At 39.7% G+C, this 21,815-nt stretch overlaps 2 protein-coding genes across 2 annotated transcripts; both read left to right on the top strand.

The window, feature by feature from the left end:
• The first annotated feature begins 21 nt into the window (after positions 1–21).
• LOC145481206 (uncharacterized) lies at positions 22–7,310 on the top strand. Its single transcript, XM_081459641.1, has 7 exons — positions 22–268; positions 417–491; positions 2,541–2,681; positions 3,629–3,703; positions 3,808–5,816; positions 6,914–7,085; positions 7,170–7,310. The coding sequence occupies exons 1-7, from the start codon at positions 53–55 to the stop codon at positions 7,281–7,283; spliced, it is 2,802 nt and encodes a 933-aa protein (XP_081315767.1). The 5' UTR covers positions 22–52; the 3' UTR covers positions 7,284–7,310.
• Positions 7,311–14,760: 7,450 nt separating this feature from the next.
• On the top strand, positions 14,761–20,795 carry LOC145462807 (repulsive guidance molecule B-like). The gene is made up of 3 exons (XM_081446431.1): positions 14,761–17,495; positions 17,621–18,177; positions 18,633–20,795. Exons 1-3 carry the CDS (start codon positions 17,423–17,425, stop codon positions 19,338–19,340), a joined length of 1,338 nt encoding a protein of 445 aa, XP_081302557.1. The 5' UTR covers positions 14,761–17,422; the 3' UTR covers positions 19,341–20,795.
• Positions 20,796–21,815: the final 1,020 nt, after the last annotated feature.

The following is a 21,815-nucleotide window of genomic DNA, read 5'->3' on the forward strand; positions in this document are numbered from 1 at the left end:
ATTATGGAAGTTTGAACACAAAGCGCGAATATGGTCACTCGAACTGACAAAGATGGCGGACGAAGTGATCGAGAAAGAAACCATATGGTTTTCTTCTGAATTGAGCATTTTAGAAGCGGAATTTGAAAAATCGAAACTACAGGTGTACCAGGATACGCTGTTCTGTAAAAGATCCATGGTGGAATTGGACCTGCTGTGGAAAAATGAGCGGCTACGGAAGAATGTTCGAGTCAACAACAAGTTCAAGGAGAAGGACTTGAGACTACAGGTATAAACTAGCGTCGAAAGACAAAGAATCAGAAGGTCCTATTCATTCATTTATCCATACAGGAAGTGCCATGAAAACTCTTTGGCAAGCAGAATTTGTCTTCTGAATTTACTTTTATTCAAGATCGCGTGTATTGTTTCCTCTCCAGGAACAGTTAGAATCATTGTCGTCCGAACTAAAGAATGCTACAAGCCAGCTTCAGACCGCTCAAAATTCACTGCAGGTAAAATATTCTATCCGATGTTTTAAATTTTAGTTGAGAATAAGACACTAAATAGCATTTCAAGCTTCAAGGAGGAAAGTTACGTTTCTGGTACAAGGGAATATGAACAAGATACAGGTGTGTGGGGGGAGGGGGTAGGGAAAGAGGTTTGTGGCTCTGTCAGGTCAGTGGCCCACATCGCCGGAGCTTATCCCGGTTTCGTGCCTCCACAAGGAAGGTAAGGTAAAGTCTGCATGCGAGCCACATGGCCCATCAGGCCGGAGCTTATCCCGGTTTCCGTAGCATGAAGCGACTAGGAGTATTTCTACTCCCCCCTGGATGGGATGCTAGTCCATCGCAGGGTTACCCCCAGCATTAAGTTCGCTGCTACCCATTTATACACCTGGGTGGAGAGAGGCACTGTGAGAGTAAAGTGTCTTGCCCAAGAACACAACACAACGTCCCCAGCCAGGGCTCGAACCCAGACCACTCGATCCGGAGATGAGCGCACTAACCATGAGGCCACCGCGCCTCCCTAAACACACAAGGAAGAGGAGAGTATAAAATCAAAGATTCCCTGATAATGCTAAAGGATGTGTTTTCTCATAGAGACCAGTCCTTTTTGTCATTACAGTCCATGTGATTGGATTATTTTCACATTCTTGCAGTAAGTTATCTATCATGGCCATTTCATTCTAGGCGACAAGAAACCTTATAAATAAATTAGTGGAGAAAGTACATAGCCAAAAGACAATGATATCGTCTCTTGATATAGCGAAAATAGTGACCTGGGAGATGACAGCCCAGGGGGGGAGGGGGTTGGTTTGAGATAGGGTATGTTTTTCCCTCTGGCTTGGCATGGGTATTTTGTTTATGAAGAACTTTTTTTTTTTTTCAAAAATTATTGGCAAATTTGTAGCCCTTCTACAATGTTTATACAAATGGAGCCACTTCTGGTAAACCGCAGTCATATATCAGAGCTCTGTAGTTATTTTAGAGGTCTGAGATGGAATATCGATATTTGGCTCAGGTCTGAAATAAGGTATGGAAAATTATTGCCCACCCCTTTGTTTGGTCAAGATGGCTGGATATTGGCCTGGTTCATTTTTGGGGGTATTTATGGTCCTCGACTCCATCTCGGCCAATAAACGAGCAAAACTAGAACTTGGCCAATATCCAGCCATCTTGACCTCACGCTTGGTCAATAATCCAAATGTATCATGGAAGCGAGGTCTATTTGACAATGGGACTGACTAAAGGATTCATGGCAGGCTCTTGATGAGATAATAGTGGTTTTATGCACGCCAGCAGAGGAGGCAGTGTGGTTGAGTGGTTTATGGCGCTGGTGTTGTAATCCGGAGATCCCGGGTTCAAGGTTTCCACCTTGCCACTAGCGGGATTTGTTTCTTGGTAGTCCTAAGTTCAAATCCTCGGTCACGCTTTACAAATAGCTGACTGATCTGTCCCCTGCCAGTTGGGATTTTTAACTATGTTACGTTTATTTGAAATATTTGTTTCCTTTGTTTCAGTGGCATGCCCATAAACTAGCTAAGCTTAGTGCTTGTATAGCTAAGTGCATGACCACTATAAATAAGATTTACATTTACATTTATATTACGGCTGTATAAAATTTGCCTTGAAAGTGTCAGTGTTACCAAGTAGAAGCTTTGTGTAACTTCCACTCTATATATGATACACCTCTTCAATGTACATGCAGGAACTGTAACAGTGTTATTTTAAGTGCTCTAACTTCCAGAGGAAGAAGGGAAACTGTTAAATACAAGCTGATTGGGTTTATTACTTTTACAGAGTCCCACAGGGCTATTCCCTCCACTATTTTACCAGTGGCGGGTCTAGTGGAACCCCCCCCCCCCCAATTTGGGTAAAAAAGGAAGAAATCGCAGAAGGAAGAAAAGCTGGCAGGGCAAGCAAAACATGACCAACCCCCCCCCCCCCTCCCCTAGCCCAAGGTCTGGATCCGTCACTGTTTACTGATTTATGAATCTTGATACTTTCATCCTTCTGTATAATATATTCACGTCGTATTTCCCCGATTGTCATCATAAACAGGACGAAAAAGCTCGCCACGAGTTGGAGAAGAAGGAATTGGAGCAAAAACTAAACTCGGAAATGGAAACGAAAATGGAAGAACAGAAAGAAAATGCGAACAAAAGAGAGAATTTACTCCAAGAAGAGCTAAAAACCTTGCAGGTGACTTAAACACTTGTCTTGTACGAGAAAGAATAAACTACAGATTGCAAGAGCAAATGTTTGCATGTAACATCCATTCAAAACTTCGGCTGTTAATTTTTTCTTATTTGAGAGTTGATCTATCTCAACAAACTGCTACAAGCTACAAAAAAAGGAAATACGTGGAATATCATTTGGGCAGCTAGCAGCAATTTTTCATTGCTAAAAAAAACCAAGCCTCTATCTTTCTTGGATAATTTTGAAATTTGGAATGTTTTTTTCTGCGCGTAATGAGTTTTACGTCACTTGCGTTCTATTTCCTTTAAGGCCGAGATGGACCATTATTTTTTTGGCGGGGGGGAGGTAGGGGGGGTTGGGCAATTTTCTGGGGTATGGAATTTTTTTTTCTTACCTTTAGGTTGTGTATGATTCTTTTTGCTGGGCAATAGCTTTTGTGCAAGAAGTTTTTTATCATCAAAAAACAGGACCTAGATACATGTAGTAGAAAGCACTCGCTTTTTTTTTTTTTTTTTCCAGCAGTTTTTGCTGCACAGGAACAATAACGGTCAAAACAATAATGGTCCGTCCCTAAAGTTGAGACAACTGCATTGTGGTCAGAGACACTCTAGTCAAACAGAATACAACATAGCTCGTTTTTACAATTTTTGCCTCTTCTAAAACCGTGCATTCGAGAAGAAACGTAAACAGACGACTCGATTTTCTCATTAAGGATTGGTTTCCTCTGAATACGAGAAAATTCCTCGTAAGCCAACTTAAAACTAATTTTGATTTATCTCCTGATTGGCCAAGGAAACAGCAGTACCTTTCCTTTAATTGGTTAGAACTTTTAGCACGAGATTTCCTAAACCAATTGTAGAGTTCCGCCAGCCTGATCTGCCTTTGAATGGGTTCCATCAATGTCGTTCGTGTTTTAAAATCTCTTCTGTTTTTTTTTTTTATCTTTTAAGGACAAGCATTTCAAAATACTCAAAGAGGCAGAAGATCTTAGGACGGAACTGAGCAATAAAACGGTTGCAGTGAAGGTAGTACTATTTTTAAACTCGAACTTTCCCGGTAAATTTTGATTCTTTTGTAGGCGAAAAAGAACGGAATTTTAATTATTCTTTATTTGCTGTTGTTGCGACAGACCAAGGCTATCCAAGCGAGAGTCAACGTGAAAAACACTTCAACGATGGTTCAAGTTGATTCTCAAACATGTGAAGTTGGAGTACAAGCCCAAGATCTGGCATTGGCTGACGATCGTTCCCGAATGGATGGCGATGATGTCCGAGAGGTCAACGAGGATCTTCGAGAAACGAATGAGACTTCAAAGGAAAAGAAAAGGGTGACAAAAGCAAAAGGGAAAGCGAAGAAGGGTGCGATGATAAAAGAAAATAAAAAGGATGCAGATAAACGCATGAATGTTAAGACAAAGGAGAAAACGGCAAAAGTTAAAACAGTTCGAAAGTGTAAGGACAAAGGCAAAGAAAATGAAGTGATTCACGAGGAAAGCGATAACAAAGGAAAGTTTTTAAGAAAGAGGAAATCTTCGCAACGAGAGGGTGCTACACCACAAAACGAAGCTAAGTCGATGGCAGAGAAACAACAAACAGCGACATCAACACAGGAAGAACTTCATCTAGAGGAACAAACCATAGCAAAAACGGACAAACGTGAGGAATTTCAGCATGAAGGAGGTAACCTCAGTGACTCCTTGTTAGCATCGAATGCTTCGCAAGAAGATGACGCCCCTTTCCAATACAGTATAACTCCAAGAAGATTGCAAAAATTAGAGGAAAATAACCAAAGTCTGGAGAAACATTCCGGTAGCACTCAAGACGACATAACCTGCTCTAAGGAGGAAGGGAAAACCTCGAAAAAGCAAACTGAAGTTGCTCCGAAAGAGTTTACTCGACTTGAGAAATATGTCCAGAGTAATTCAAATAAGGAAATGTTAGAAAACGTGAAGGAAGTCTTAGAAGTTAACGAAGATGGTTTCGTGGCGACGCCCTCGCCAGAACGGTCTATGGAAAATGAGAAGGTTGGCAGCGAAGAACAGAAAAGAGCGTTGATTGAAGGAGATAGAGATTCGATTGAGTTACATGAAGCTGGGATACAGCTACAAGACGAACAGGAGTTGCCGGAGGATTCAGAAAGGCCGGATGCTGGTAAAGACATACAAAGCCACGAGTTACCAGGCGTCAAAGATGTGAATGAGGAAATGCGAAAGAATGGGAAAAAGGAAAGTATAAGAAAACGTAAAGCGAAACAGATTAAGTCGGCGGAAAGAAAAATTCAAGAAGATGAAGGCGAAATTCAAGAGAACTGCGCAGTCAAGTCAAACGAAAGTCAAGGTGGAAGAGTTTTGAGAAGCAGGGCGAAAGAATGTCATTCTGGAGTTAAACTCGACACCAAGAAGGGAGAGAAAAGAAAAGCACTTGGCACTAAAACCAGACAAAAGAGGCAGGATTCCGTGGTCGAGACTGCGGTGACGGAAAAATGTAAACCCGATGGCTGGGATTTAAAAGGTCGTGAACTTACCATGTTGGACAAATCAACACCGGAGACTGATCAGTTACCGCGTGAAAACGACATGTCATCGCGTGAAATCGATAGCCTTGTTGACCAGCCACGCCCATCACGAGAGGTCACGACTCTCACACCCGTCAGTGACGAAACATCTCAGCAACCGGAACCGGAAGTGCTGGGAAGGTTGAATGAGGGTAATACATCCCCTCAGGGCGAACGACCCAGAGATTATACGTCGGACCAAGGGAGACTGGCTTTAAATGTTAATCGGATCAGCACCTTAGAAGAAACGATCTTTGATAATTGTTTACATAAAGATTTAGAGGAGGAAAAATCCGCATGCCAAAATGGACTCCACCCGAACGAAAAAGACGACAACACAGACATTGCACCCTCTGGACAGCTGTTTCAAGATGTTGATGATGTCAGCGCGTCGAAGAAACAAGGTTCAAACACCGTTGAAGCGGATAATAACACGCATTTAACAAGACAGACGGCCAAATCCACGTCTCGGGATACGGGTCGATCGAGAAGAGACGGGAAGGATCCCGCTGGAGTGTCCGTCCTAACAGCGGCGTCCTCGAAGGAAAACGCACCTGATGGAAAGCTGAAAAGCAGAAAGAAAAGGTAAACAAATCATTTTGTTCTTGCCTAAATTTTCTAAAAGAAATTATGCCAGGAGAAGGCTAAACTTTAATTTGTTTCCGTTCACCATTTTTAAAACCCCATATCTATCAGCCTCGCTTCCGTTTTAACGATCTTGTGACGTCCTGAATCTATTTTATCTCTATAGCTATGTGACAAGCCCATTGTCGGCTGTGAATTCCTTCGTCTGTTTCGAAAGTTTAACACGCTGAGATGACGCCAACATGGCTGCACAATAACTGATCGTTAACAACTAACAATTACAAATTGGCGTCAAATCGCATTCCGGGACAACTACAACTGTGAAAGAACTGCTGCGGGTCTGAAACGTTATGCAACATCTTCAGTTAAAGTGTGTTTTACAGATCGTTTTCATCAAGTAGACTACCATTAAGTGATTTTAATGACGCTTTCCTTTCAATTCGAACATGAAAATTCTGAAAATCCTGCGTTGGAAATTAAAAAGAACAGATTTTCGTCTAGAGTTCTGGCATACTCTGACTTCAAAGATACACCATTTTTTCCGAAGATCTGCAACTACCAAATAGCATGTTTTTTTGTTGTTGTTGTTTTTTTTGTTTTTCTTTTCGTTTTTTTCCAATTTTTTTTAGATTTCCAATCTTGTTCACATGTATCGCTGGAATGGCAACAATATCGCTTAAATATCTGAAAATCACGTGAAAAATAAACAACAAAACGGATGGCAATTGTGTTTAAGTCTTTAAGGTTTAATACTGATATCGCGTAGTGTCTTTTGGTTTCAAAATTTATTGTGTCTGCACGGGATGTTTCTCTGTTGGCTTAATATCGAAAAAATTCTGTTCCCGTTCTAAATTTCAGATATGCTAAAAATTTTAATGCGACATTTAAAGAATTTCAGAGTCAGCGTAAAAAAATATTACCAAAATAGGGCAAATACTGCATTACTTCCTGTTTACGGGCTGGCGTGTTTTTTCTTCATTAAAAGTAGATATTTTTATAAAATAAATAAATGAATGCACCCTGGCTTGTCAAGTGAGAAGCAATTTTTTTTATTATTATTATTATTATTATTATTACTTTTTTTTGTCTTCATTTAGAAAACCTACTTCGAGTGTGCGCGAGGTGTTAGCTCCAGCTGACCAGCAGTCCAACTCAGATTGCAGGACAAACAGCACTGAAATCTCCTCCATGTTAGACTGTACCAAAAGACGCAAGACCTTATTCAACTCGCGGGAAAATTCCTTAATGGTTCCTATCTCGAATACCCAGGTGGGTTAAGAGAATTAAATGAGAGCAAAATGGCATTTAGAATAACAGGCTTGTCTTAACCAAGTTATATTTCATTTCAAACAGATATCCTTTGCAAACACGACCCTTTCCAAAAGTAGGGCCAACGCTGGTATCCCGCCAACCTTATCGGCCTTCATGAAGAGTTTCATCGCTCCGAAGCTCAAGAAATCACTTTAACAGTTTGGGCGTGGCTTCCTGTTCAAGTTATAAGTAGCTTTTTCTCTTGTACCTCTTACTTTTAGAGCTTTTTAGATTTAAAACAACTTCGAATCATAGTTAATAGAGGGAATGGTTAAGAAACTCGGTAAACATCAAAGAAGCAAATCAAAGAGGCTAAGATTTATGTTGGAAGGTCTCTGACTGACCCTGCATGTCTTGTTTTGTGCTGATTGACTGTGCATGAATTACATAATTGCAACGCTCCTATTGGTTAGTTGTATGACCACACGTAATCACCTTTTGTGTTTTGCCAGGTTTTGTGTAGGGTCAACCTCCAAAATAGCTAACAAAAACATACAACAGAGAACTTTGCCAGGTTTCATAACCATTCCCTCTATTAACCATGTTCGAATGTTGAATAGAAATTTTCAATGACTAGGGTAGATTCACTGTGTTAGAATAGTTTAACAGAACGCTGAATACATGGGAAAATGTAGCTCTTAGATCGTTTCCACGAATCTATTGATAACAATTTCCCAAGGAAGAAAAGACAGTAACGACACCGGCTTGAACCATATACACTTTACGTTTTCTTTTACAGAATGAGGGCTCTTCATACGATTAAAGGTATTGCATTACTACATTGGCAAAACACTATATTTCTAGCACAGAAACTTGTAATAGAAACCCGGGGGGACTCACATATAAAAGGATGGTGGTACTCGTAGGTAATTTTGAAAAAAAAAAAAAACACTAAGAGACGCCAAGATCCTGTTTTGTGGGCGTGGCTTGCAATGTTTTTCACCCCCCAAGAGGTACCAATTCTAAAACAACACATTATCTCTTGTCCTATTTTTTTTCGGCTCAGTATCCTAAAACGTGCCGCAAAAGCTCCTGTTGTGGACCTTCTGAGGCTGATCACCCTGAGAGATACCAAAAGCCCCGTCTTTTTGATATGGGAGTCTCCCCCGAGTGGAAACCTTTTAATTCCCCTCGACGTATAGAAAACATTCCACTGAATTTTATTTGGAGGGGAGAATTTGGTCAAATATGTTCAAAAATCGTCTTTGTTCCTATAAACATAACGGAGAGTTTAGCTTTGAGTGGAATATTTCATTGAATTATTTAAGTTTAAAGTTTGTGGCTTGTAATTAATGCAGCGATACTACATATACTGAAATGCTGCAAAAGGGCGTGTCGTTGGTGCAGAATTAACCTTTGAAAAGACAGAATTTCGCGTAAAGCTCGTAATTTCCCTGTGTCGTGAAAAATTTCCAGGCTTTCAAATCTCGAAGCGATTTGCAACAGTTTGGTTAATTCAAAGCAATATTTCCCTTCCGTCGGTTGAGATTAAATCTATGATAGCGATTCAACTTTGTGGCTCCACAAACATCCGCTGTGTATATTGCCTGGCAGCGTCTATTCGCTATTTGTTTGAATGGCTTAGAAGTACTCAGTTTTAAGGAAGCGAAGATTATTTTAAACATTCGCCTGGAGTTCACATTTGTTACTCTTCCAAACATTTTAGCAGTTCCCAGTAAATTCTCTGGACAAATATTTGTTTCAAACAATATATTGCAATTCATATCTTACGGTTATGTGATATGTCAATATTTTATTTTTTTGCTACCTCAAGTGGAGACTATAGATAGTAACTAAGAGTTATATTTAACCGTTGCATGTGTGTTATGTTTACATTATTCTAAGTGAATAACGCCTTTCAAGCCAAAAAGCCTGTATGTAAATAACTTTGTGGTAAATTCAGTCGCCAGCATTTGAAAACGTTAAATTGCCTCATAACTGTAATTTTCTCCAAAGTGCCAGTATATTTATCCGTTGCATGTTTCTAATGTAAGCTACAATATAACAATTTACATGAAAACAGTTCCACTCGAGTTTGTCATGAATATCCAACACACAATATAGTTAATGCCTTTCTTCTTTACCTTTTAAAGAGTATGAAATTTGGTTTAAACTCGCTGAATATATTTATCGCGTGTTTTTATGAGCAGCTCGCTCGCCTGCCTAGTGTTAAGCGAGAGATTTAAAACGGAGCAAAAAAAATAGCCAAGTCCTGCTGTGCTAAGAAAAAACATCACCTCTTTGCGTGATTTTGGCCATTAATTGTTTCACAGGGGGACCTGAGACAAAATAAACGCCCTGGATACAGCTGTTGGAACGTGCAACGGATAAAAAGTGTAATTACAATCTATTAACAAAACTGTATTGTGCCCGCCCTCTGTTTCACACCAGTTATATTTTGGTAAATACAATCTTTTGAAAAGCACTTCTAAAATAGTGCAGTTTTTGCGTCAGTGACATAGTTAAACTAAAGTGCTTTTGAACCCAGGAATTTTTCCTTTGGCAAGTCGCGACCTGGAAGACGAAGTTTAAACTTATCACTTCTTCAGCCAGAGATTATAGCAGAGGTCCCCCGCTGCTAACGCCATTTTCTCCAGTGGGTAAAATCTATTCGCTCCCCGGGGAAAACGGTAATTTATGCATCATATGATAGCCCAGCCATTATGTCAATGAGAATTAGCACATACATTAAAAGTCTGTCACTTGCAGAGTGTTTTAGAAAAAAAGCCATTTGGAAGTTTCAGAAATGCATTTAAAAAAGGTATTATCAGACAGCTTTAAATGGTATCAATATAGCCTCGGGTGAATTTCACGTCACGATGGGGAGCCCAAGCGAGGTCCGTGATAGAGTGAAATTCAGTTTTACAGTTCTTGTATCGAGATCTGTAATTACGGTGACTGGACAAGATAAAACGTCATATTGAAATTTCAATAAAGGCGTCAACAGTTTGGTGAACAACAAGAAAAACTACAAGCAAGCCTACTACAGATTGAAATGTTTTATGGCGAGCTAAAGTCCACGAGAAATTAATTCTAAGTGAAACACATGGTCCATGGACAAATTGAAGTCCCCTCAAGCGATACCTGCTATCGTTATTTTAACTGTTAGCGGAACTAGACCCCCTGAGCGAAACAAAAGAACAGGTCCTTTGTGTTGGCTATTTTATCGAGAAACGTTTGGTTTAATATTTATGCCTTGAAGAGTAAACATGTGGTTTTAACAGGTTGTGGTCGATAATTTCCCCTAAAAATGCATATTAAGCAACTCAAATATTCTTATTTTCTAACTGCCTTTTCGTGCCAACAGTTTAATTAGTTCGAGTGAACTTTCTCTGGTAAGTTCTCTGGTTCATGTTTTAAATAATAAGTTTTCGAACTTTGAAGTATAGAGCCTCTGCTATGCTCGGCAGAAGTTCTCTTAAAATCGACACAATAGCAAGGAATTTGTTTCAAAACAGAGGCCTTTTAACTAGCCTCGTAGATATTTTCGTTTAGCATAACGTTCAGCCGGACACGAGATAGACAAATAAAAATATTGCTGGGAAGTCATCTAACCATACAAGTAATTTCAATAAGTTGAGAACCCCCCACTTAGGCGAAATGAAGCACTTGTGTATACGTGGCTGACGCAAGCAAGCAAACGTTTTGTTTGTAGCCACTCTCTTATAGCGCAGAAGATTCAAGAGAAACATCTATAGCATGCATGCATGTTATCCCTAAAACCGAAATATAATTTTTTTTTCGCATTTCTGCAGTCCCTTTGTTGATGACGCGATTTGACTTGGTTTAGCGCTCAGGTGATGAAGATCATTTTTCTCTCAAGGACGTAGCGAACGTTTTGTAATGAAAAAGAGCAGTTTTTTTTTGGTCAGGTTAATTGCGGTCGTTTTATAAAAATACCCATCTTTAATAATGGCATATTTTGTTGGTTTAGCTATGTTCTGCTTCAAAAACCGTTAGCTTTTTCGCATTATGTATAAAACAAATGTTCATATCTTGTATTCTTTATAATTGCTTCGTCACCTTGTAAAGGTGTTGTTTTCATTGAGGACTTGTAGCAACATAAGAAATTGTTGAGACTTTTCTTGATCTAACGTTGTTGAGGGCCAACCATTCTGTCAACCCAGGTGGTCTTGGTAATGAACATTTTCCCTGCATGAAATCTATAATTTCATGTGTTTTACCTGTTCTCTTTTATCGAGAAGGAGAGGCCAGTCTGCCGCTACACTTGCTCTTTTATTAAGTTTTGTGGCGCGGGAAAAACGCGAAGCGGAGGTGAGCGACGAAACGTGATTTACCAATGGATAGTTGCTAGTGAGTCTGGGAGGAGGATCTCTGTAAAAAAACTTGTGTTGATCAAAATATCTTTGAATCTTTCAGGGCTGGTTTCGGCTGCAATTTTAGCGGCGGTCTAAATTGCATTCTTGCCCATCTGTTTATATCGATAAAATGTGTTCCCATCAAAAAGTCGCATCGAGCTATAACTGACAGTTTGTAATATCTTTTCCTTTTGCCGCTGGGAAGACCCAACACCTCTTAAGTGTCAATAAAACGTTGGCGCAACTCAATACGAGTTGTAAGACGACCTAAATGTGCTATTAAAATCATTAAACACGGGCCATACATTTAAAGATAAGAAACTTACCGAAAGTCACCTGTTCTGTTAATGTATTAAAAGTTTCCGACGTAATTAACATGCGATATGAGAAATTTTGAGATATTTTGAAAGAACAAAAGTTAATGGGGTGTTATCGATTTATACATGAATAAAGAAATAGTGTCGCACCTTCATTTTAAAACTCTTAAGTCAAAGTGCACAGAAACAGAATTTTCAATGGCTTTCTTCTTTCAGTACCTTAAAAAAATTCTTGGGGTTCTCTCTTTTAACATCGAAATCTACAACGGACTTCATTCATTCGTCTTTACATTACGAATTTACATTATTTACATTTGAGCATTTGGCAGTCCATTGCAGAGTCAACATTTTCTAGACACAAACTTCCAATTGATAACTTTCAAATTAAACGTTTCATTTCCTGAAATAAATGTTAGTGATATTGCACTTGTCTCGCAAAGCACCTTTAGGTTGCGCGAAAACTCCCAAAAAACAACTACTTTTAAATCATTTTCTAAACTTTTCTGTAGCGGTGACTATAGTTCTTTTAAATCAAGATTTATTATTCCGTGTTTGCATGGGCCCCAGGTTTGTTATCGAGATATGTTTAATATTGAAGCCGAGCAAATTTTTGTTGATATTTTGCGGCCTTCCGATTAAAGCAATTAGGCAGCCGTCTGCATATCTAAAATTATCAAACTTATTTCGTCTTAGGACAGATTAAAGGGGCAATATTTTTAAAAAGACCGTCGAATTTGGAAGAGACATTGAAAGGCTGTGTGGCCAGAACTAGCGCAATGCAGTTAAACGTTGTATGGTGAATTATACAACTTACGAAAATTCAGCTACTTTAAGCTGCACATTAACGGGGTTAATAACCAGCCTTGATAATTTTCAAAGGTAATGGCCTGTCACTTTAACTTAAACCGCAAAGAGATAGCTATTGACAGATAGTAAAAGCTTTGCGCCTTTTTATTCAAATTATACCGGACTTTGTTTTAGAGTCGAGTTGTTATTCGCCGTTGGCTAATTCGCTTTATAAAAAGCGGAGACTTCCTCAAAATTATTGTTCCTACAAATATTAAAGAGATTATTTCAAACTCGATTTGAGAGCAGTTATGTCATATATAAAGGTCAATTTCCATCTCTTTCATTCGAAAACTGAATCAACATAAAAAAGGAATTTTGCATTCACGGTAGAGTGAATTTTGTTGCTCACACCCACCGCAAACCCATACGTCCTCCTTATTCAAAAATAAGCCAAATTGGTTTATATTAATAGCAAGTTTTTAGAAGAACTTGTGCGTCAGTAAACCGTGAACTTGCCCACATACGTCAATCATTATTGAGGCCCGCCTGTGGTTCATATGACGTGTGAAAATAGTTTCGCCTCTTGAGAAGACACTTAATTTTTTGCTTGCTAAGGAAGAAAAGTTCCTTGTTACCTTCAAAACTAGAGGACATCACGATGGTCGTCCCAAATTTTCTAGCGGTGAAGATTTTTGACCCTCGCAAACTAAGTAAAACGACAATGAAAGTAGGTAGTATTCTCCCAAAGAAAAACCGCTGTGCGCAGACTGCAGTGAAAACGAAGCTAGCAGAATTTCTAATTAATTTGGACGCGAGAATGTAGCAAATTTTCTGGACAAACATTTAGCCAAAATTTTACGAGCCGAATCTCTATGGACTAAAAGAATTGGCTCTTGCTTTAACGGTCGTGCAACTAATTTGGGATGATAATTTGGAGAACACTAGAAATTTTCTCGACAACGCCTCCCTTGAGAATAACTCGACAAACCCACGCTTAACACGAACAGGTTCACCATTTGCCTGCAAAACTTTCCAGAAATGATTTAACGTTTCGAGTGGTGTTCTAGTGTGTGTATTGTGATGCAGGTAAAACAGTGCCAAGATATCAATATTCAATCTTTCCTGTCGAAGCAATATAAGATTTGTTTTCTGTGTAGTGTACGATATATGAAGTACTTATTACAGTTTTTGTACTCAAAAGCAATATAAAGTCGAATGAACACGAAACAGTCGAACTTACTTCAATCAACCTTGAAAGTTCGACACGGACGATAACAAGAGAACTTCTGATCAAGTTGTAACTTGTCAGTTTTTCTTCCGTCTGAGTTAATCTGAAAATAACAGTTTAAGCCACTATTCACTGCTAACGTGGTTTGGCTACGAAAGAATCCTTCTGGGTCCAATCTTGCACTGACGAAGATGAAAATAGTTTCCCAATATTTCAATTTGTTTGAAGCGCTTTTAAAAAGCCTAGAACAACATTTTGGTAAAGCGAACAATTAGGCCCTTATGATGTTGGGCTGAACACCAAACCTGCCACGTACGAAAAACAAACCACTCAAGAGAGCAATGCCTTTTCATATTCTGCGAGTTAAAACAAAAATAATTTTAAAACGTTATGTGGGATTACAAACTCGCGTGACTAGTGAATACATTAATTCTTAAACAGCTACCCGGTTTAATTACAGTGATCCAAGATTTTTACACTTTTTTACACTTTTTGGGTGTCCCAAAGATGAAAATAGTTTTTTGTCGATGGCTTTTCTACGGGAAAAGGTATCTTAACGAAAATAATTTCGAAAACAATCGCTTTTGCTCGGTGACTGGTGTCAGCTAACGTAAACTACTCAAATATAAACCCTGAATATAGCCTTCGGCGTTAAACATTGAACCTGCAAAGTATCTCTGCAAGCAAACCATTAATTTTAAACTAATTACTTGTAGAATCACCCTAACGGAACGCAATTCAATTGAGACCGTGCATTTTTCCATGAACCATAAATTCAGGACCGCCTAATTTATTATTTAATAAGGTTTTTAGTTTGTTTTGCTTCAGGAAAAATGACCACAACAATATTCCGTCGGACCGGTTTCAATTTTATAACCTCAAATTAGAAATTTTATTCGAATTTTTTGACATTACGAAAGCTCTAAGTCGAACATATATCCACTTAGGTTCAAGTCGTTTTTTGGGTGATTACAGTCGACTCGATAATTTATGGTAGTTCAAAGCCCCCTGCTGTCTTCGAGAGGCCAATTTAACTAATTGTAAATGTGGCGAGAAGAAGAAGATGAATTTTCGATGGAAATTTCGATTTTGCCCAGCGATAAACGAGCATTTATCCCAAGAAGTGATACCTCATAAGACAAGAGATAACACGACAGATCCAGATTTTTCAAAATGGCGGTCAAAGAGCCATGTATTATACTGTAAACGGATTTGCACTCTGCCCCCAGCCACGCTTGTATATTTTAATACTATGAAACAGTTTCTTTTCCATTTCAGAATGTTTTTTTTTTTACTGCTCGGTCAACGACTTTTTCAGCGAGCTCTGGTGGCAGTTTTTAAGATGTGCTGTCTTTGTCCAAAACTCTCACGGGTTTCCAAATTATATTTGTCTGCGTTCATCACAGAAAGAAGTTCATTGGAATTCTGTACACGTCGCTTCACAGCAGTACTCATAAGTTCCAGAAATACTCGTTTTTTATCTAGCCGTTTTCAAAAAGAAACTTTTGGCGGCTTTTCGATACAGAGTGTAAATAGGCATCAAATCGTGCCGTGGGATCTGTGTAGAGCTAGAAAACTAATTTGTTCGCAATCAGCTGAGACCCAGTTGGAAACATTGAAATGTGTTCATTTTTTGGACAAAAATAACCCACGGCGAATCGCCACCTTATCTGCATAACTCCTGTCTCCCACAGTTTTCAATTTTCTTCTTGAATTCCAAACAAACAGCTCTGTTGGTCGTATGTTATTACAAACTATGTTCCGTGCCACGGCTTAAATTGCGTCGGATAATTCTTTTCTGTGGCAACAGCGGGGAAGAAAGGCAATTCAAGGATTGAAAACTCCACCGAACAATCACTGAATGTTGTTTAACTTATCTCACTAACTTCGAATTGACGGACGAAATAATCATAAAAAAACAGACTAAATAGGACAGTAAACTCGAGATTTCATTCTTGATAGAATTCTTAATTTCTATTTAAATAGTTGAAGCGCAGGGTGTCGTCTGCGAACCCAGGGCAAAACAGCCTTTTTGAGCTGAAGAGAGATTCAGGAAATTTTTACCACAAATGGTTAAAGTTAGGCAGTTCTAGTTAAAATTTAATAGACAATTTCCACAACAGTAGGGCTCCTGGCATATAGTGTACTTCATTTGATTCCAGAAACATAAAATAACAGGAAATTGCTTCGCTGCAAAGCCCAGTACGACGTTCTCAAAGCTGGCTACTGATAATCGAAGTTCCGAAAATGATTGTTCTTCACCCAGAACGTTCCCTCGCTGTGTTCCCACAGATTCTTAACCATTGTGATTCAATTTCGCACGCTGAGCGCTTGCTAGGCAAAATATGCGTTCTTGAGGCGCTCGTAAAACCTTAAATGATACCACCGGAAAAAGAGTTTTGTGTCGTGAAGAAACACCAATATTCATTATATGTGGGCGGTACATCGAATCAATGGGATAAAGACTTGGCGGGCTCGCAGCATTAACTCAGCACGTTCTTCGCATTTTCCATCGCTTCTGTTCTTCTGAATAACTTATTTATGCCGCGTTCTCACAGCAAAACCCGCGTTCTGAATATGTGTTCCTGGCCAGTGAAACGAAAAAATGGTTATTTCGCGGCGTATTGTGGCAATATAATTCTGTTCTTTTGGTCTGCGATAAAGCCTTTGTGTTATCTTTGTCTAGATCCCTCCCAAATGACATTTCTAATTTTTCGAAGTGTTGAACTACAAAAGTATAATTACACAAAATCAACAAACTTGTGCAATTAAAAGATCGCTTGACTTGGCAAAGCTGGCCGCCACAGGGAAAGGATTTAGTCATGGAAGCTTACACATGCTGTCACTAGGAAAAGAAATCGAAATTGCTTTCGCTACGGACTCTTCCACCGGGAGCTCTATGTGGCAACGAAGCTGCAGAGTGCTTTTGTTGTTTGAGGTTAGAAATAACAGTCGGGTTCCCCGGTGGTTGTGTCAACACTCCGTCCCCCTTTGTAATTTTTAACGCTTCTCCGCCAATCACCGAGCGAGAATACAAAAGGAGAAAATGATGAATGACAAGTCGCTCAATTATGTACGAGTTCAGTGCTGGATACTGGCCTGTGATTGGTCCTTTTGAAAAGGGTACTTTGAATAGCCGCGGGCGATAATACTGCTCGGTGCGAACCAATGAAAACAAAGAAAAGAACAGATAGTTAATTAGAATGACAGCTGCTTCGGTGGTTCTACTGTGACGGGAAACCGCACTAGGGGGCTACTGTGAAACTGACAGCCCCCTATAAGAGCCGGGCTTTTTCCCCAAGCCTTTTACTTGAATGTGGCTTCGCTTAAACGAATGCTTGCTGAACGATTCGCGCTGTAACTGCGTTGCTGTGCTTAAAAAGTTCTCAATCGCCGATAAGGTCAATCGGGGCGGGAGAACAGAAGTCCTGGCCGACTTGTTAATCAGTATCTTTGTGTACAAGCTGTCAACTTTCTGATTGATAACTGAATTGACTCATTTGGTTTTCATTCCCATCGAGCAAATTGGCCTGCTACGGATAGAGCTCAGTTGAGTCGCGCGACAAACACAGTATATCGGCACGGTTTACAAGGTCTGGATGCAGTTATGTGCGACAGCTCAGACGGTCGTGTAACAAGGACATGAGTTTTCGATTTAAACTGGGACTGACTGCCGTTTTCCAAGTGCTGCTGTCGAGTTGTTTATTTCCGCAACGTGAGTTCAACTCTGTAATTGTTGTGCGCTTCGAATCGCGCGTTCGCTTCAGCGCGTAATCGTGTGTTGTTATGCCGTAAATATAAATATGCTCACATTACTTGCTTTCTCATTTGTGTTCGCAGAGCTTGTCGTGTCAGCAGAGAGACAAACGTGTATACAAGTATTGAACGATCGATGCATAGCGCCGTACGAGAGCGCCGTGGATGCAGCGGAATCCGCAACGAACCGAGCAATTTGTACCGCGTTGGCTATATTTTTACGTTGTGTTCAGGACGTAAAAAACGCGGTGAAAAGCTGTAACTCAGACATACATTTTCACACTATATCTACACTGATACCACGGCAAATGAAGGACCACAACTGTGGGAATGTTTCACTGCCTACGAACGGAACAGCTCTACCAACTACAAAAACTCCTGCGACACCAGCTCAAAAGCAGCCTGCTTGTTTGAACTTTACATTCGCGCAAACCAAACCATCCAAAGAACAAATTAGGAGAAACCCACACGATTTTCGATTGTGTGCTTTATTTGGGGACCCACATTTAAAAACATTCACAGAAGAGCGTCAAACATGTGTCGTAGAAGGTGCCTGGCCTTTAATCGACAGTGAGTATTTCTCTGTGCAGGTTACGAACGTGCAGCTCGTTACAGGATCGAGCGCAACTGCTACAAACACGGTAAGGGCTTTTAAATTATTTTCAATTTCCCCACATCGTAACACGGAACGTGTTCAAACAACATAGCTTTGAATTATGCATATACATCCTGCAGCTCAGGGCTTGCTTGCAATTCAAATATGGACTCCAACTGATTGTGAAAAGCATGGCGCGTTACTCAGGGCTGTGCTTGTAGATTTCACAAGCTGTGTGTTTCCTAGTGAGTCCGGCTGAGCTGCGGTGATGTTCGTTTCACTGGTAAACACGCTATTCATTAAACGCACTGTGTTCTAATCATGCTTACATTGACTCAACTCGTTCGCTTTTGTGATGAAACTAATCACGTATCATCATGCAATTTGTATCTGAAATAAAGCAATCCATCATCACAGCTAACACAAGAGCCTGCCAAAGTTGATCGATCGCGTTTTACGGATCGAGTTTACTAATCGCTTTACTTGTGATTTGTTCTTCAGATCACCGTTCTGATAAAAGCTCAAGGAAAAGGTTGTGTGAATCAGAAAATATACCGAGCAAAAGCGGGTTTGCTACCCGCTGAGTTTCATGATGGAACTCGACAAACAGGGCCATCAGATTGCGCAGCGAAAATCCATCGCCGTCAAAAGGGAGCACAAGTTCACATCGAGATTAGAATCTGTTACATTAGCACGACGATAATCATCCGACAGGTCGGTGAATTTCTGACGTTTCATGTAAAAATCCCCGAACAGCTTCTGTTCAAAGCTCCGATAACTGGACTTTGTGTAACGGGATGCCCGTACCGCCAGCGAATCGACTATAGAGAGCTGTTATCTTATACGGACGAACAACTAGGGCGAATGCGTCCCAGAAGAAGTAAAATGTCTCGCAAAGAAGCCCATGCTAAGTGTACAAAGACGAAAATCACGGGCTTCTACCTTGACTCATGTTTATTCGATCTCCTAACAACGGGGGACGAAAATTTCAGCGCTGCGGCGTGGCATGCTTTAGACGATTCATTTCTGCTAGATGAAATGGGAACCTTACGGGACCTTCTGTCCTACAACACTACTGAACCTCGGTTAGAAACCACTCCAGCCATCCGACCCACGCGACAAGCTCATAATGGGAGCCAACATAACGCATCTCACTCATACTTCGTTTTCTGGGTGCTATTGATGTCTATGTACATTTCAGTGAGATGACAGGAATCCAATCAAACTACGCGCTGAAAATAATTTATGTGCTATGTCTCCGCCGAATCTTATCTGTTGCCTGTCAAGAAATTCCCAGATTATTTTCAATCTTTCAAAATCTTCTTGTAGTATATTAAACAGCGCGTTTAGTGAAGGACGATGCAAAGATGGCCAAGATGAACCGATTTTTCTGCATACGATCTGTGACAAATTCGTGTAAATACACCTCATCGATAGAAACGTTGTTTATGAATCAGAGATGTACAGACAGTTTGTATAAAAAAAATAAGAAGTCACTTGAATATTAGAGGCATACATTTTATATATTTCTACTGAATATTTTCTTCGGGCACGGATCAGAGAGCAGTGCGTAAAAATTTATTTGTTTTTTTTACATTCTCGATTAATTTATGAACCCACATAACAAGCATTTTGACAATGCACACACACACACACACGCTTCGAAATAAATCTGATCGACAATGAAGTCTCTGTGTTTTAGTTGCGCTGTGTTTTGATATTACTGTGACATGTTAGTCATTGTTCGACCTCGCTAGATTGAACTCGTATTACCATCAGCCCCGCACGTTCAATCTCCTACGTGGCATTCTCGCGAAAAACAACCCATTTTACGTCAAATCCTTCAAATTTATCACTTGTAGTCGCCCATTGTCGGATTTTCACTGAGAACTAAGTTCGTATATTGGCGTTATCTCTCCGGAATCTGACACTCTGACCAGAGGGGAAAAGGGTGGCTTGTTCATGTTGTCTACAGCTTAAACGTGCGATGAAGTGTATTTTAATTTCGCTCTCTAATGAGCACGGAGATCTAATAAACGCCGGCTGTTATAAATAGCACTTGAGACAGATATACAGAGCCGTTATTAATTGCATTATATATTTAGTTACAACTCGAAAATGCAAGTTGTAGAAATGAGCGCACGTCTTTGAGACCAAATTGTGTTTTCCGCCTTGCTTGTTTGTCTTTCATTGCGCGTCACCTCTCTGGGGGGCATTTCTAACATTTAGAGGTGATTTCGTCTGGTTTCTAAAAGGATATTATCTTGATAAAAGACAGCTAAAAAAGATAATTTCAAGGCTTATAATAGTTTTTTCAAAAACATAAAGGTACGCCATTGAATAGATTTCTGTTTAGCCCCGATACGGTTTTTTCTTTTTTTTTTCTTGTTGTTGGGCATTTTCACTTTCCTTTCAACATAGAAAGGTTTATACTTTCTGAAGGTATTCAAACCTAAAGTTTTCGTGGATTCGTTTGGAAATATTCGCTAATGTCGTCAAGATATTCGCAGTGCATCAGAAACAAAAGTTTTCCGGGAGATGATTTCCTTCACTTCCACAACTGGAGTGTTTTCGAGCCTCTAATGTGAGGTAAAAACTAAACTGGTGAATTACGAAATCGCTGCTAAACGCTTATGAAATTCGTGTTTTTCTTCCCACGAACGAAAACAATCCTGATATCTAATTTCAACAATATATAGCTGGTTGTAAATTGGAGGAAAGTTATCGCTAACATCGACAAATTGCGGTGTTTAGCTTTGAGAGATGACAACAATTAGAGAAGTGTTGCAGCCTTTCTTGCAAGCTTATTCATATGCTTATTAATACGAGCTTTGTAAAGCTTAACAATGGTCTTATTTTGTTAACTACCTCGTCAAAAGCTACGAAGCAGTAACCTCAACAATGATTAAGCAACATGCTTGACGAGAATTGCATATAAATGCCCATCTGGCGAAAAGATGGTACACGTTTATGTTATCCACGTTAAAGGCGATATTTTATATCCATTCAAAGCAAAAACATTGTTCTTTAAGGAGCATTGACTTAACTTGTCAGTTATCAAATTCGCTCTTGCCTCCTTGTGTCAATGCTGTTTGCTTCTCAGTTGTTTTATAAACTTGCAAGGCGCGTGTGTTCAGTTCAGTTTCAAAGAACAGGAGTTCACTTTGTCGTTAAGTAGCGAAATTCTTCACTGGCAAGGCCTGTGCTGTTTCCCCGAACGAAAATGGCGTTAGCGTCTGCTAGCAAATTTAAGTCCTTTAATTTAATTGCAATCCATCTTAATTTTCGGGGTGGAGCCTTTAAGCGCAGGAACGGACCCCACCGGCAGCCTTATTAATTATGGCGCGCACTGATTTGTACTGTACAAAACAGGTCCAAATTGGATCTTGTCTCAAAATAAACTCATCTAGACGGTTATCCAGTGCAATGGCTTTGTGTGTCACGTTTTATTAGCTGTGTCCTGTGCTGGTATTGTAGCCCTGACATACGCTTGACCCCTTGAAATCGCTACAAAGAAAACACAATTAAAAAGTTTATTGGAAAATTAGTACCAACTGTAAACACGCTGCTTAACATATGAAAGAGTCCTGCCAACGCAAACAGAACCCATCTTGCATTGAAAGGCGGAAAATTTATAAATTTATTGAAATCTTGCCTATCTTGCCTTGCCTGTGTTAACGTGAC

Source organism: Orbicella franksi, chromosome 1, assembly GCF_964199315.1.
Source record: "Orbicella franksi chromosome 1, jaOrbFran1.1, whole genome shotgun sequence".
NCBI lineage: Eukaryota > Metazoa > Cnidaria > Anthozoa > Scleractinia > Merulinidae > Orbicella > Orbicella franksi.

What these genes read in the sequence shown, in the direction of transcription:
- LOC145481206 (XM_081459641.1), top strand. Translation starts at nt 53, where the DNA reads ATGGCGGACGAAGTGATCGAGAAAGAAACCATATGGTTTTCTTCTGAA. An exon ending in ATAAAACGGTTGCAGTGAAG is followed by an intron (nt 3,704 to 3,807) that starts GTAGTACTATTT and finishes TTGTTGCGACAG; the next exon opens with ACCAAGGCTATCCAAGCGAG. An exon ending in CTGAAAAGCAGAAAGAAAAG is followed by an intron (nt 5,817 to 6,913) that starts GTAAACAAATCA and finishes GTCTTCATTTAG; the next exon opens with AAAACCTACTTCGAGTGTGC.
- LOC145462807 (XM_081446431.1), top strand. Translation starts at nt 17,423, where the DNA reads ATGAGTTTTCGATTTAAACTGGGACTGACTGCCGTTTTCCAAGTGCTG. An exon ending in GAGTTGTTTATTTCCGCAAC is followed by an intron (nt 17,496 to 17,620) that starts GTGAGTTCAACT and finishes TTGTGTTCGCAG; the next exon opens with AGCTTGTCGTGTCAGCAGAG. An exon ending in GCGCAACTGCTACAAACACG is followed by an intron (nt 18,178 to 18,632) that starts GTAAGGGCTTTT and finishes TTTGTTCTTCAG; the next exon opens with ATCACCGTTCTGATAAAAGC.